The sequence below is a fragment of the Pyrus communis genome, chromosome 14 (genome assembly GCF_963583255.1).
Source record: "Pyrus communis chromosome 14, drPyrComm1.1, whole genome shotgun sequence".
NCBI lineage: Eukaryota > Viridiplantae > Streptophyta > Magnoliopsida > Rosales > Rosaceae > Pyrus > Pyrus communis.
In genome coordinates this window covers 6,403,167-6,420,166 of record NC_084816.1, presented here as the reverse complement: position 1 = coordinate 6,420,166, position 17,000 = coordinate 6,403,167, and the positions used below count along the sequence as shown (strand labels likewise).

Sequence of the window (17,000 nt, the reverse complement as noted above, 5' to 3'; positions counted from 1 at the left end):
GTCCATACCAGTACCACCCAAATCCAGCTCCTGAATCGAGCTCTCGATCTCAGTCCGCACTCCTCCTCACTGCACAAGGTAAGAAATTCCTGCAATAAACTCAAGGGTTTCTGAATTAGAGCTTTTGGAATTAGGAATTTCTGAAATTAGGGTTTCTAAATTAGGGCTTTTGAAATTAAGAATTTCTGAAATTCAGGTTTCTGAATTAGGGATTTTGAATAGGGACTCTGAAATTTTTGTTTCTGAAATTCCTTCTTTGTTCTTTTTCATTTTAATGGTTTAAGATAGAAAGAGGAGCATGATGAAATTAAACATTTTATGAAGATGTATTTATTCAAATGGAAATTAAGTCAATCAAATTATCAATTTAATTTCTTAATATACAAGCCTACAATCAAGACGATGATGAAAATTTCACAAAACTATAACTTTTGAATATTCTTGTGTGCTAATTAATTGGTATTTTTTCAGAAAAATTATGTTTTTTTTTTATATACAGTTTCTACATATTTTTAAATAATATTATGCAACTATTCATTTTGATGGAAATTGCGATTGTATGCTCTCATGATTCTGCACATGAGGTCTTAAACAAAGGGTTACCCAAATAAGGCAACTTTTGGCTATATTTGAATTGTTTTATAAAAAAATGATATTTATGAATTTGAAGAGTAAATTTTGGCTATATATGATAAAAACTCTTATATATGAAGATGCTTATTGTTTAGCGTTTGCCAGTGCAATTGATATGGATATGGGAAATTTGCTTACTATTTGCTTATTGTTTGAGTGCAATTATATATGTGAAATTGAAATAGATATGATATGGTATGAAATTGGTAGGAGCAAGATTTTACAGTTTTGTTTTTCTTTCTTGAAGCAATGTATGTTGTAGAGCAAGATTTTACGAACCTTAGTGATGGAGGGTCAGTGGAAGTGACAATGGGATTACAACCTGATCATGGAAGTGAAAATACAGAAGATACAAATACAAGTCCGGCAAAGAAAAAGGCTAGGGTGATCAAATTAGGTAAGCGAACACTCAGGTCTCCTGTTTGGAAAACTTTCAACAAATTGACTACTATTTTTGAAGATGGTAAAAGTCGTGCTCAATGTAAAGATTGTAAGAAACTGGTAATAGATGATAGTCATCATGGGACGAGTAATATGAATAGACATTTGAAAACATGCCCTGGACAGACTGGTGGATTATTGTCGGTGTCTGAATTCTGTTCCCAAAACTTTGATCTTGTGGTATTCCATAGCTTATTGGTAAAGGTCATCATCAAGCATAATCTTCCTTTTAGTTTTTCTGAATATGAGGGAATTAGGGCTTTATTTGCATATATATATCCTGATATTAAGTCACCATGTAGAAATACAATTAAAGTCTGTGTGTTGAGGATGTTCAAAAATGAAAAACAAAGGCTTCATAATTTGTTAGGCTCAGTTGAAGGTAGAATTTGTTTGACATTAGACTTATGGACCTCGCAACGCACTGATGGGTATCTTGCTCTTGCTGCTCACTTTGTAGACAAAGATTGGAAATTGCATAAGAGAATTTTAAGTTTTTGTTACATGCCACATCCTCATACTGGTATTGCATTATCTGAGAAAATTAATGCATTGGTGACTGAGTGGGGGATTGAGAAGAAGTTATTTTCTATTACTTTGGATAATGCTTCTTCTAATATTTCTTTTGTTTGCATTTTGAAGAATCAATTGAATTTTAGAAGTCTTCTCGTGATGAATGGTGACCTCTTTCATATGCGTTGTTGTGCTCATGTCTTGAATTTGATAGTTCAAGATGGACTTAAAGAAATTGATCATTTGGTGATAGAAATTCGTGAATGCATCAAGTATATAAAGGGCTCTAAGGCTAGGAAACTAAAGTTTTATGAATGTGTTAGACAAGTAAGGATATTGGATAGTATGAGAGGTTTGAGACAAGATGTCCCTACTAGATGGAAATCAACCTATATTATGCTAGATAGTGCAATTTTCTATTGATATGCTTTGATTTATTTAGGGTTGAGTGATTCCAATTTTACTAGTTGTCATTCTTCTTAATAGTGGGATAAAATAATGAAGATTTCCAAGTTTTTTGGGTACTTTTATGAGGTTACGTGCTTATTCTCTGGGACAAAGTACCTTACATCAAATTTATTCTTCCCTAAGGTGTTCGTAATCCAACTTCAAATTAAGGCAGCCATGAATGACACTGAAAGTTTCATGAATAAGATGGGGACTTACATGTACATGAAGTTTGAGAAGTATTGGTTAGAGTACAGTTTGATTTTGGCAATTGCAATCATCTTAGACCCTCGTTATAAATTGCATTTTGCGGATTGGGCTTACACAAAACTTCATGGTGTGAATTCGGTTGAATTTACAAAGGTTAATGACAAATTGAATGATCTTTTTAGTGTGTACTTGGAAAAACTTCCGCATCTTGATAATTCAAATACTCCACTGAATTCAGTGCCTAATCATCAAACAGAATCTGTAGATGTTCTCTTTGAGGTAACCTAAGTTTGTTTTTATTTACTTTATATATTTGTAGATTGTAGTATTAGTATTATAAAAGTTTTGATATTATATTTGAAATTGACATGATGCATGATCGTTTATGATGTAGGATTTTGATAATTACGATGGTTCAAGTTCGATTGAAAAAAATTGAATTGCAGAAGTATTTAGAGGATAAAAGAATAGATAGAAAAATAGACATTGATGTTCTTTCTTGGTGGCAAATGAAGTGTTTTCATTATCCGATACTTTCTCAGTTAGCACGAGATGTGTTAACAATTCACATTTCAATTGTTGCATCTGAATCTGCATTTAGTATTAGGGGTAGAGTACTAGATTAGTATCGTAGTTCATTGTTACCGGAAACAGTTCAAGCTTTGTTGTGCACATGAGATTGGCTATTTGGAAAATGAGGTAATATATTTTTATATGGTATAGTACTATTGTTTTATTTCTTTTCATAATTGCTTTGGTAAACTACTCATAATTTGAATGATTTTTAATGTTTGGTTTTTCTATACTTAGTTTATGCGAAAGAGAGTTTTGACGTGGAAAACCTTACTGAAAACATCATCAACATAACTCTTGAAGGCAATAGATCAAGCCAAAGTTTCAATACAATTTCCTCATGATGATCGATGTAAATTGAGGATTTTGTAAAAGGAATAACATGCAAGCTTTGAGTTCCATTGGCAAGGTTTAAACTTTTGACAGAGGCTTCACAAACCTTGAAAACAAAAACTCTTTCATTTTGTATATCCTTGCACATTTAATATTTGTAATAGATTATTAGTGTATGTATAATTTTTTTATTAGACTCTTATTTTCGAGTATAGATGTAGTACTTAAACAACAAATGTATTTTAATGTTTTGAAGTAATATTTATGTGGCAATGTGTGGTATGTGCAAATTTAAGGAAAAAAAAAAATTCTTAACGGGTAAAGTAACTCGACCTGTTAAGGACCCGTTAAGATAACGGATGTGACACGACACGACCCATTAAAATAACAGATGTTACACAAAAACGATACGAACACGATAGACACAACCCATTTGCCAGACCTAGTAATATGAAAAAAATTAAAACTTTGGTCCATTTTGAAATCACCCAAACCCTAAAGAACGTAAAATATGGTTAACCAAATAATAATTAGTCAAGCCTCGGCAGCGGCGCCACCCCAACCCCCTGCCAGGGCTTGAATGAATTTTGTGGTGGAGAGGGTGGAGGCTTATGTAGCTCTATCATGCTAGATCAATGGTATTTCGACTTTAGGCCGGTTAATTGAATCCATTTAAAGTGGCTCAGTTTGTACTAGAGATGCTAGGACCACGTGTTTGTTTTCTCTATTACATTGGAGGAAGTCAAATCTTGAACCCATTCTAATCCAAGTCAATCCAGTGTAACAAACAGAATCTAAAGGCATAGGAACTATGACTTCATTTGGTCTCTAGGATTGGATTGAAATAGAAGGTACAGGCGAATCATTTTCATTTCAAGGGATTAAAAGAAGTTTAGACATGAAAAAAACTCATCCCTTCTAATTCTAATCCGTCCATTTTGGTTTTGAGGGACATAGAATGGATAAGTTTCCTTAACGAGTAATCCATCTTCTGCCATCAAAGTTGAACACATTTTTTCATTTCTTCCTTCAGCATACCTGAATATAACTGGGTTATTTATTTCAATCCAATCCTACTGACCAATCGTGGCCAGCATTGCACATAACCTAAGATGCTGTTGATTGCAATTTGCAGCAGACCAACTGCAGAACTTGAGATAAATAGCTTCTTCCTTTTATGAGCCCAACATTCACAAAAACTTTGCACAAACGTAGTTCATGTTGAATATAAGCAACATCGCTTCACTAAAACTGAGGATGATTACAGCAGTCATACACATGTTACAATTTGGTACATATCACGTCAGGTATATCTCAGCCCCCTCCTCCTCTTCTTCCTTTTGTTTTTACCTTTGCCCCCCTTCCTACCCATGTTGCTCTTTATAAAGAACCCCTTCAAAGTATAGTATCATCCCACACAAATAAAATGAAATGAATAACTTAACAGGTTTGGAAGGCGATCTTCCACCTTCCTCCCCTGCCAAAGCAAACCCGCTTCTTTTGATGCTTGAAAAGAACAAAAGAAACCGAGAAAACAAAAAACTATCATCTGCCAATGGCATTTGTAGTAGTGGGTGGATGTGACTGGGTCTCAGACTGAGCCTCGGCTTGTGCCTGGGCCTGCGCCTGCATCTGCTGCTCAGCAAACCGATTCATTCGCTCAAGTAACTGCGCAGCCTTTCTCTTGCCTCTATCTGTGCCATTTTGTGCCAACTCCAATAACAAACTCATCACCCCGAGTTTCTGAGCCTCTATTATATGTTGTTGGTCTCCAGAACAAAGATGCACCAAAACTGCAGCTGCATTTTCTCTGTTTCGGGGAGATCCAGTCCCAATAACTTCAACCAAAACAGGCACAGCTTCAGCTGCTCCAATGGCCGCTTTCCCTTCATGGTGGCTAGACAATATTGCTAGAATGGCAAGTGCTTCATCCACCATTCCACCTCCAGGTTCTGTCAGCAGCTTCATTAGGGTCGAAACAACACCAGCCCTTACTGCCTTCCCCTTGTTACCTTGATAAATGCACAAGTTAAAAAGTGCAGTTGCAGCATCTTTCTTCCCCCTTTGGGTACCTTCACTCAGCAATTTAACAAGTGGCGGAATGGCTCCTGAAGCACCAATTCTAACTTTATTTTCATCCACAACAGAAAGGCTGAAAAGGGTTGCAGCTGCATTTTCCCGTGCTTCCATCCCTCCATTCTTGAGGACATGAACAATACCAGGAATTGCTCCAGAGGAGATGATGCTTCCTTTGTTATCCTCACATATGGAAAGGTTGAGGAGTGCTGTCACAGCATGCTCTTGGGTGCGGGAGTCGGGGGTTGAAAGGAGGCCTACAAGCAGGGGTATTGCACCAGCTTCAGCAATAGCCACACGATTATCTGCATTACGTTTGGCAAGAAGGCGGATTTCACCCGCAGCAGACCTTTGGTCTTCGGGGTTTACTGACATCAGCTTGTGGAGGAGAATTCCAATCTTAGTGCGTTCTGCTGGCGAGCAGGCGGATGCAGTTTTATTAGGTCGAGAATTGGGTCTTTTTGGTGGTTCAATGCCATTTGCCTCGCACCACTGGGCAATGAGGCTACGTAAAGCGTAGTTCGGCGTGAGGGTGGTGTTAGATAGGCTCTGTTGTGTTTTCGGACATGTCCCATGACCTGCTTCCAGCCACCTCTCAATACAGGAACGTTCATATGTCTGCAGCAGTGGAAAACAAAATCTTTTAAATTAGTGGCAGCATGATGGACTGCAAGTCCTGGGCGTGGACTTAAAATTTAAAAATTAATACAAGTATCCAATCTGCATGACATCTTTTCAGCCCCCCAGTCAAAAAGTTCTGGTTTGTTTCTGAAAATCCATACAACGGAACTAACATAAGACAATCCAAGCTGATTGCATATGGAGGACATATTGATCCAACAACTGGATACATCATAGATTCATAGCAAACAAATTTCAATATAACAACCTTTCTACGAGAAGACATCTATTAACATCCCATTATTGACATCTGACACAAATAAGGAATGGAAAAAGAAATCTAATAACATCCCGTGAAAGAAGGAAAAAGGAAAAGGGATAATTATGGTGCAATTGAGTTCTTGGTATCAAAGAGCAAGCATGATATACCTGCCCTGTTGAAACAATGACGGGATCCTTCATTAACTCCAAAGATATTGGGCAACGAAAATCATCTGGTATAACTGGGGGGACTTTTTGATTCTTGTCAGTGGATGCTTGCCCACTGCAACTTGCTAATATATTCTTTTCTGCTGCAGGAGCATCCATGTTGGGATTTTCTGTTTGTACAAAATCCTTAATTTTTTTCAGTAGCATTGACATCTTCTCGATGCTCTCCCCAGGATCCCCACCACTGAAAGTAACCATCTCATGCAAGGCTAGTGATTCTTGTGTCAGTTCAGCTATCCCTGTCAATTCTAACTTATCGACCAATCTTATTAGGACAGTTGGATCTGTTGCTGCCTCATTTTTACTGTAAATGGACAATAGATCTTCATAGAGCTCAACATCAGGCGAATCGAACCTTCCTTTGGCTCTTCTAAACTGAGCAAGAACAAGCTCAACCTGGAAGACAGATACAGTTGAAGAATATATTAAACACTCAAGAATCTAAAATTCTTTTTTTACCACAAACTGGTGTAAGTTTCAAGCCATTGTGTTGTTACATGTCTGTGTGAGTGGATCGTTCATACACTAAAGATCTTTTAATAAATTTTAGAGAAGATAATTAAAGAATTGCGCAAGGAAAAATCTGGCATCTCATTTTAACAATACATGACAAGGATCCCAAAGAAGTCAAGGCCAAATTCAGAAATATAAGATAGCTATTACATTGTGATCCCTTGTTATCACACCACATCCCAAAACAATGACAGGAATGTTCAGTGATGAATATATACCTGTTCCTTAACTTCATCAGATATGTCAAGATTTTCATAGGAAAGTCCACTTAAAGCTTGCTCCAATCGAGCTGTCACCTCATGAAACTTCATCATAATTTGCTCCCTTTCCAAAACCTACAAGTATGATGTAAGAGGTTCAGGCAAGAGAGAACAAGAGAGAGAGTAATAATCAAGGCATCATCTGAATAGAAGTTCTAATTTCATAGTTAGAATATATTAATAAACATACCTAAAGTGAAACACAGCACATATCCAACAGAGCCCAAGCAAAGGATAGAAAGCAAAAGGACATTGACATATGAACCTTATGATATAAAACAACCAAGAGTTTGTAACATAAAAAAGCCTACTCACAAGCATGTTTCTTACCAATTGGAAAATGTAATTCAGTATTTCTATCAAAATTATACAATCTGGTGACATAAATGATAAACACACCCTTTTTAGCCTCCTACACACCCCTATTTAATCATGGCCGTTGATTTTGTTTGATTAAATCAATCTGATGACCAGAAATAAAGAGCGGTGTGCGAGAATCTAAGAAGGGCGTGTGAAAATCACCTCCCTATTCACTAAGACAATGGTTTTAGTGAGACTTGAAGTTCAAATCTCAACCACTATACTGAGATTGGGGAACACTCCAGTTTGTTTAGCCAACTCATCTAAAGTTTATTTCTGAGAACATATTTTTAGCCATCTTATTCCCTTCCTGACTCTTTTGAACTATAAAATAATATTACTCCTCAAACCCAAAAACCCTACATTCCACCATTGCTGGAAAATTGTAGGTTCAGGATGCTTATCACTTTTTCTTGCTATTTTTTGAATAACAGAGAAAATAAGAATGACCAGATAACATGAGAGGGAGCAAGAGAGATTGAGACTAGGCATTCAGAAACCCCAAAGGAGAGATGGTGTTTCTGGTTGATCATAAACCATGTCTAGAGAATCACCCCTGTAGCATTCAGAGCATTCTAAAAAGTGTCAAATTCATTCTCAGAGCTCCACAAACAGTATGCGACCCTTTTCAACAGCTGGTGGCCATTTTCCACTATGTTATTAAATTGAAGTTATCAACCTAGAAGAACATGTTGAAAACATCAGAACTCTTTGCCATCTTGTTTTAATACAGCTTTCGGTGAACAAGTTTAATGCCAGAAGATAGCTCAATCCTCAGTTCATGGAAGCTGGATGTTTAAACCTTTTTCTGCCCAAAACAAAAGTAGTGACGCTTTCCCAAAATTTTGTGGCAGAATCATCAATCATACAGAAACCCCAACACCAAACAACCAAATTAACAACTAGAACACACTTAACAAGATGATTCCATAAGTGGTGGTTTTCAAGAACTACTAAATTCAACATGTTCTTCTTTCACCCACAAATGATTTTAAATATCTCCTCCAAAAGCGGTGCAACATCAAACTACCAAATTTCATCCACAAATAAAAGCAAGACCGAGAACAACAAAAATCTGGTTCACTTAGAGATGACATCAACAGCTAAGAATATCCTACCATTGTATTGATTCTCGGTTTTTACTACCAACCAATAGTATTCCGTTGACCTGAAAATTCCATTCACAGCCTCTTAGACCTTAATACTGAAGCAACATGACCATTCAGCCATCCAATTGGTGAAGCCGTGAAGACATACAAAAGTCTAACCCATAACAAGAGACGCAAGAATGCTAAAGTACTATATCTCGGTACAATCAGTAATGAGGGAGACAAAAACAATCAAGCAGTAAGGACCCGTGATAGAATCATGGGAACATCACAAACTTCAGAAAGCAACACTCTAAAAAATCAATGCAAAGACATTTTATTCTTACAAGGGGAAATTTATATAAATTGAGATTTGTTAATATGACATCCTATTTTCGTTTGCTGCTAAGATATGCAAAATCCCCAAGATCTAATAAAATTATAGCCAAAACAAAGACCCAAAACAAAAGACAGAATTTTTTTTTTTTTTAACGGAATCTTTTTGGGAACTTTCTATCCAATTCCAAACTCAAAAAGGTGAGCATGTATGGAATTATTCTCATCAAAACAAATTCACTCAAGCCTTTCGTCTGAATACTAAAGAGTGCATAATTCAAATCGTCACAAATTTTCGGGAAAATAACGGAATCATGTTTTTGAAGATGTACTAAGCACTGAAAGAAGCAAATGAAATCAGTTTCAGAACCATTTGGTAGCGAAAAGAAGTCGATTCGATTGCTGAGAATAATGCGGCAACGGATAAGAAATTAAACCATTAATCCTCAGCTTTATTCATCCAAAAGTAAAATTCAATCTAGCAAGGCCTAACCCAACTGTTTTGCTAATCTTAGCTTAGATCTAAGTTTTCAACTTAGAAATGTTATTGCTTTGGGTGCTTCCACAGTAGTCAAAAGTAAGTAAGAAATACACCACTTTCCAAATTCAAAATCAACAATCTTTTCCTCCATTTCCCTTCAACTTCCCGCATTTTCTCAGCAACCAAAACGGATAATCAAAATCAAAACCAAGACAATCATCCACACCAACAATCAAACACAAAATGCAAAGAAGAAAGAAGTTCAGAATCGAAAGATACGCACACACCAGGTAAATCTTGCTGCTTTCGCCTCCGAATCTGAGCAGCTCCTTGGCCGATGCCAGAGCTTCCATGAACGAAAGCAAGGCCTTCAGAGTGTCCTGAGAGACCTCCTCCTTGCTATCCCTAATCTCCTCGAACATTGGGGTCAGCAGCTTCAACCTCCTCGCCAAATTGCAGTACTGCTTCTTGACCACACACCTGTAGTCGGAGATCGAAGCTATTTCGTTGATCGTGTCGATCAGGCTCTGCACCAGAGCTCCCCTGTCTTCCTCCATAGCTGGGTCACCACCGATCTCGGCCATAACAGCACTGTTTTGTGGAGTTTTGCGTCTGAGGAACCTGGACTCGCCGGAGGGTTGAAATGACAGCAGGTTTTTGGTCGTATCTCGTGAGAGAGAGAGAGAGAGTTTTAGAGAGAGGGGGGAGATAGAGAGCGGGGGAGTGTGTTTTTTAATGTGGCGCGCCTCCGAGTCGGACTGAGTCGCTGACTCGGGACTTAACCAGGGTTTGAGTTGAGTTAGGAGTTGGGTTGGGGAATTAACCAGAGGTGTGCTGTGTGGACTTGGACGACTGCGCTTCTGGAGTTTTGTTTGGTTGGTGTTGTCTTTTGGTGGGCGGCGGACGGTTAATTTGGTTAAACTACCGCTGGTAAATGTCAGAGGGGATAGTTGTGTCTCACAACACGACAGATGTTTCTCTGCAGCCTGACAACAAGTTTAAAATGCCAATTAGGTTTTTTTGTTTCGGTAATATTTTTCTTCGCTCACTTAAACAAATGATTTAAATTCGTCTTGTAATGTCTCAAATTCAACTTGTAATATCTGTCGTTCGATCGTTGGATAATCAAACTCACATAAACAACTCTAGAAGTTCATAAAGTTAATTAAGAACATTGCTATTGTGAGTATACACGCCTATTCCGTACCTAATTATAGTTTTCTTTGCATTGGATAGTTTGTCTCGATTAATCCTTCAACCTCATATGAGCCATAAGAAAATATGCTACACAATTTGATTAGGCAAAGTATTTAATTTTTCAATGTATTTACATTAACAGGTGGAAGGCTAAACAATACAATAGTTCAACCCCAATAAATTAGTATCGAACCTGTCATCGATAAGAATTAAACCTAAGAGTTATCATTTACAATTGAAGAGAAATACAACTAAAATGTGCTAAGTAACATGTATTTTATTTTATTTGACCAGGGGGCGCAAGATTCCAAGAATAAAGGGTCTTCATTGTTGGAGAATTTTTTTTTTAATACGGCTTAACTTGCCATTAGACTACGCTGACTTGTCCAACCGTCATTAGATGTTAGATGTAAAAATTCAGTTGATTAATGGCTCAAATTTGTACGTAGCTTCACAATATAATAAGTGAACAAAGACTAATTAAGAAATTACATGGGAAATGTCAAAATCAACGGAAATTTCATGATATTTTAAAACGGTAGAACCTACTAATGAAACTTTAGCTAGATTCACTCTACATGTTGGTCAAGTCTGTACTTGATTCGAGAAGCCTCCAACGTCTTTTCATGACGTCATATTTGAGAATTATCTTTCTAATTAGATAAGATATCGTTTTCACTAAAACAAAATTACAAATTTCATAAAATAGCATATATATGTTTGACAAAAAAAAAAAAATAAAGTAGCATATCACACTAAAACATGTAAGCTCTTGATAATTTGATTGATCATCTTGGAAGCACGCACGCCACTTGAGAAATCACATCATGTCGAGCAGTCGAGCCAAAGAGGAAAATATGCAGACTGAGAAAGAAGCAAATAAAATGCAATGCATGTATGGTTGGAATTTGGAAATCGTTCCAATTATGGCATATAATGTGGGACATATTCAATTACCAAATGGCAAAATACCCAACAAGTGCCCTAGGTTTCCATTTATGATAAAGTCGTACCATACGCGTAAACACCACCACTATCCAAATTCCAACTATTCCATTTGCATGTGAACAATCTGAGCTGTTTGAAGTCCAATGCAATACAATATTCCGATTGTGATAAATATATATACACAGACACGCACACATACGCCTCAAAGATTTTACTCCATTGCATTTGGTTGATTAAGCCTTGCCCTTTGGTTCAAATGCACCTAGAGCAAAGAAACCTAGGGGATTATTATTGTCAAACGACATTCTTGGGTCGATTTCCGACGACCTCCTTGCATCTATATATGTGGCTTCGTTTTTGGGTCAAACGACATTAATATTGTCTACTATCTAAAAGAATTTGGTTTACTATTTTAATTTCCGTTCATCTCTCCGACAATTTTTGACTTCGTCATTGAATTTAGGTAGGGTTAGTGTTGAGTACCGACGGGAATCTTTGGTCATGCAAAATAAGCAGGTGTGGCGTCTTGTTAGTATTCTTCCTCATTTTGTGGAGCTATTGTAAACCTTCATCTGCTTAAAATTTGTACAATATCTATTTGGACTTTGTTATAAGAGTAATTAAGATTTGATGAGTTGCCACTAGAACAAAACAGTTCATCTACCACGTCAATTCTATCATGGGCATATTTAGCTCGTGATAAAAACTATTCAATTATCACGGTCAAGTTTAACTCGTGATAGATAACATTAATCCACCACAATCAAATTTTGGCCCATTGTTAAAAACAAATAATCTACAACAGACATTTATATCTGTGATGAAATATCATAATTACCACGAGATATGCTCGTAGTGGTTAATTCAAACTATCACATCGTCTTTTGTGAATTCACCATGCCTTGGCCCGTGGTGGATGTTTTTATCTCCATAATTGAAAACATTTAGAAGAGGCAGGAGATTAAAAATTTGGAAGGCTGCCAGAATTTTGGCATGGCGCCCAAAATCTCTAACTCCCTATTTTCAAAGAGAGCACGTTAGCTCTCCCTCCTCATTTTCATTTCTCTCTTGCAGCTTCTATGTTCCTCTTCAGAAATTTCCAAACGCCTCTACCTTTGCATAACCGAGCCCAATTCAACCTTTTCAGAATCAGAATCAAAACCATCTCTAATTGCAAACCCGGTGAGTTCCTCGTGAACTCGTCCTCCCTTCCGTCTATTGCGCACCCAAGTCCGCAACTTCTTCTATAAGGTAAAAATCCCAAAGCTTGTTCCAATATGCTCATGTATGTGTTCTGTATATGAAAATCCATATGAGAATTCTCTGAAATTCGATCACGGCGATGGCTCCGACGGCTCCTATTTAGATGATAAGTATGGGGGATGTAACCGAAGCTGATCCAATTTGGGTTTGGATCCATATGGGAAGCAGTATAATGTTGGTCCTGATGCGGGTATGGCGATGGTGTTTATGCTTACAGAGGTGATAAGGTGGAGTATGGGTTGTGATTTTGAGTGCCCAAAATGGAATGTAGACATTTTGCATTTGAAGTCTATTCTTTTGTTAGCATAGAAGGTTTAGTGTTTAGAAGGGATAGACAATTTCATTATGATAGGTTGGATTTAGTTATAATTGTCCAATAGCGGGCAAGTTCTCCCATATTTGTCTGCAAATCATCACTTTGTCTCGACTAGTGAGTCACGTAAGATGATTTTTAATGAATTAGTCTGGCTTGCTTTCTTCGATTCTACTTCTGAGAAAAGCAGGTACTGCAGTGCGCCTCTCTAATATCTGCGCTCACCACCATCAAGGTTTAATCATCAAGTGAAGCATCAAAGCTTGGTTTTCAACTTTCAGACTTGCACACCAGGTGTTTGTTTTTTGTTCTCAAAGAAAACAAATTTGTAACCGTGCATTGGTTTTCAACTTTCATTGCTTTCTTCGATTCTCCATTTTCTATTTATCCATTATCCCCAGTTTTCCCCCTCGACATTGTTACAAGATGTGATGTAAATTCATTTTACTTTAGCATCAAGTTCGTTAAGGAACTTTTAATTTATGTATTGAGGTAAAAGTAATTTGTATGTTTATTTTTCTTCTCATGCAGTCAAATAGTTACACTGCCAACACCCTTTTGGATACAGTGACTGCTGCAATTGAACAGGTTGGAAACTTGGGAATTTTACCTTTCCCCTTGTCCTAAAAGAATAATGGTCCCCCTTATTTATTGACAACATGAGATTAATTAGGGCCTAGGCAATGTTTTCCCGATTTCTGCTCCTGTCATTTGATATGTTGTCATGTAGTAAGTATAAACATTGATACTTGTTTTGAGATGTATGTGAACGAGTTCAGTCTCGCACACATCCAGTTCTCAATTACTCATTGACGCGATTTCATGGTTTTGCAAACTCATGTGAGAACAGAAGGTGATGATCTACATGAATGCATAGGGGTATGGATGAATTCTGATATCATGAATTTTGATCGCATTTTCATTTCTCCATTTAAGTTCCTAAGAGTTTCGATTGCAATTTAATATAATCATTGTATATTAACGTAGCTGACAATGTGCTACATTTGACAGAGCCTAGAGTGGTTGTTAAAGTATGTATGAGAGCATCCTAGCAGGTAAAGGAACATGTAATTTTTTAAGAGCTCTATTCATTTTTCTTGATTGAGATCAAATGTATATTTCTACCTATACAAGTACAAGAATTTTTTTTTTTTCTTGATCCATATGCTTATGTCCATCTAGATAGAGAGAGAGGCAACAATTGCTGAGGCTCAAGCATTAGGGTAGTAGTTCATTCTCAAGGTCCTTTGTTTGGAGGTGTTCAAAGAAATGTGAAGTTTTCAAGTGAAAATGTCCTTATTTGTTGGAGGTCTTTGGATAGTTTGGTATTTTTCTTGTATATCTCATCATTTTGTTGTTAACTTTAGTTTAGTGTACAATTGTAATGTTCAAAATCTATGATTTTTTTTTTAATTGTTATATTATAGTAAATGTGTAATTTTGTTTATAAATATTATATAATACCTTTATTAAACAATTTTTTTTTTCGAAGAATTATTAGAATTTTTTTTGTAACGGGCATTATCCGTGGCCAATTTGTAATCCACAATGGTTATAGTGCACGTGATGTTAGATCTTAATCTACAACGGGCACAATCTGTGGTTATATTACAATTGACAATGGGCATAACCCGTGGTAGAATATGTGACCTTCTATCACATCCAGATTACTAACGGGCACAGTGTTCGTAGTGGATTGCAATCTACCACGGACATCAACCGTGATAGATGAGCTTTTTTCTACTAGTGTGCATGAGAAAACTAGAGTGAGAATTTCTTGCATTTAGAAAATTCTGTGACTAATATTGTCAATTAAAATCTATTAAAAACTAATGTTACGTGACATAGAACTTAGCGGTATGCAACTTGAGACGTGACGGAAATGTCTGGTTAAGGTTTTCTGACATAAAATACGTTACCTACAGAATAATAAAAACGTTACGCCATGATGTAATTAAAGTGGGTCTTAGAATAATGATGTTTTGTAAGCATCCAACGCAATGTGCCAAGCACATGAAACAATTTCATGTAGCAACACGACACTTAAACTAAAGTAAACAAATGAGTTTATTAATAAACTTAAAACTTAAATATATAAAAAATCCAATTTGCACTAAATTATTAGAAGAAAATAATGGTTTTTGTACCGGAAATTGAAAACAATGCAACCGGCATGAACTTTGGTTATGATTGTAGGAATATGAAATTCAGTTTATGGTAAATTATTATACTTCTTTGTCGTCTTTTTGTTGAAAAGGAAGGTCGGTCCGGATGATATTTTTATGTGCTAGCTTAGTAGTGCTGGACCTGCAAAGAACTGAAATGTTTTACAAAAACATGTGTTAGTGTTACCTATCCAAATGAGCAAATCATAACATAACTAATCCGACCGTTGGTGAAGCTTTCATTTCTCCTTTTCTTTTGCTATTCTTCTTGGATCTCTAGTCCTCCATAACTGACCTTCCTAGAAGCATTCCTTCCATTTGCTTATGTCGGGAGCAAAGTGCGGCAAATTTAGGACTTTTTCTAGATGAAGTTGGATCCTGTACCAAAAGATAGGTAGAGCTTGGAGCTTTGGACCTTCTTAATTTTCTCATCGTGTCATGTGGTTACGGGCTTAGGTAATAACTCATGTGATAATTTTAATTTAGTGTGAATAAATAAGGTAATAGAGTGGTAATAGAGTGGGCTCAGACATGAACAGATGGAATATTGTTACGTTAATTTGGATAATAAATAGGTATATAGTACTACTCTTCTAACAACTTAGTGTACGGGTTACAAAGACAAGATATTTTTCTTACTGTTTAGTACAAGAGTTAATTAAGTTTAGGCATTGGAATAGAACTTAATTGAGTTTTATTGCAAATGGTCTTTGAATCTGGATGGCTTGACCCTCATTTCTATGATCCATGAAATATAATTATCTTCTTGTTACGATTCCAACGAGTATAACAGCTGGTTTGCTGTTTCTTCAGTGAGAAAGGCGTGACCCTGCCATCGATGAAGCCATCTTTGATCGAATCCAAGTAGCATAATTTTTGCCATTTAGAGGTTTTAAAACCAATAAGAGGTCGGGTGATCAAAATGATCAATGAAATAAGGACTTGACACATAAAGAGCACTGTCAAAGATTCCTGGTACTTTTTTCCAAAGTGAACGCACGAAGGATGAAGGCAAGGGAGGATCCATGAAGTAGTGGTGGGTTTAAAAAACCGAGTCAAATACTGAACCAAACACATATATTTAATTATGTAATATATTAATTATATAAATTATATACAAATACTCACAATGGTCTTACTGTTGTCTACCATTGTTTCTACAGGTCATTCCATTCCTTTACTCCAAACTAAACAACATCACAAACGGATTCCCTAAGCTGACCTGAAGCGATAAGGACAATCAAAGCAGTGATGGCAGTTGGAAGTCCAACCTTAATCCAATTGGTTACCCTAACCTCAGTTGCATGAGTTGTAATCTTTTCTGCATGCTTATCAAAACTAACTTCTGTTTATTCATTTTCCTGGACCTGGATGGCTTGATCCTTAGTTTCATGAATTGTAACCTAATCTATACCAGTTTATGTCTGTTCAACGAAATGATCCATAGTATCATGAGTTGTAATATTTTCTTTGAGTTGATCAACACCAATATTTTGTATGTTCTTCTTTCTGAATTTGGATGACTTATCTTCATTTTCATGGTTCATGAAAGAATCATCTAGTTGCAACGATACTAAATATTACATCCCACCTTTCAGAGAAGCATTCAGTTTTAGTTGATCTTCTACTCTTGTTGGCTACAAACGAATTACACCTTATGCAATTGAAAGAGTGTCCTGTCATGCACAAACAACAATCTAAATAAAGTTTATTCATTGTGCATTATGGAGTTAGAGTACA

The 17,000-nt window shown here is 36.5% G+C and overlaps 2 protein-coding genes across 2 annotated transcripts; one reads left to right on the top strand and one right to left on the bottom strand.

The window, feature by feature from the left end:
- The first annotated feature begins 882 nt into the window (after positions 1–882).
- Positions 883–2,532, top strand: LOC137714274 (zinc finger BED domain-containing protein RICESLEEPER 2-like). Its single transcript, XM_068453522.1, has 2 exons — positions 883–1,914; positions 2,074–2,532. Exons 1-2 carry the CDS (start codon positions 883–885, stop codon positions 2,530–2,532), a joined length of 1,491 nt encoding a protein of 496 aa, XP_068309623.1.
- A 1,836-nt stretch (positions 2,533–4,368) lies between these two features.
- LOC137715998 (U-box domain-containing protein 13-like) lies at positions 4,369–10,069 on the bottom strand. Its single transcript, XM_068455388.1, has 4 exons — positions 9,662–10,069; positions 7,068–7,184; positions 6,277–6,732; positions 4,369–5,844 (listed from the first exon to the last, which is right to left on the bottom strand). The coding sequence occupies exons 1-4, from the start codon at positions 9,956–9,958 to the stop codon at positions 4,696–4,698; spliced, it is 2,019 nt and encodes a 672-aa protein (XP_068311489.1). The 5' UTR covers positions 9,959–10,069; the 3' UTR covers positions 4,369–4,695.
- Between the last annotated feature and the right edge of the window lie 6,931 nt (positions 10,070–17,000).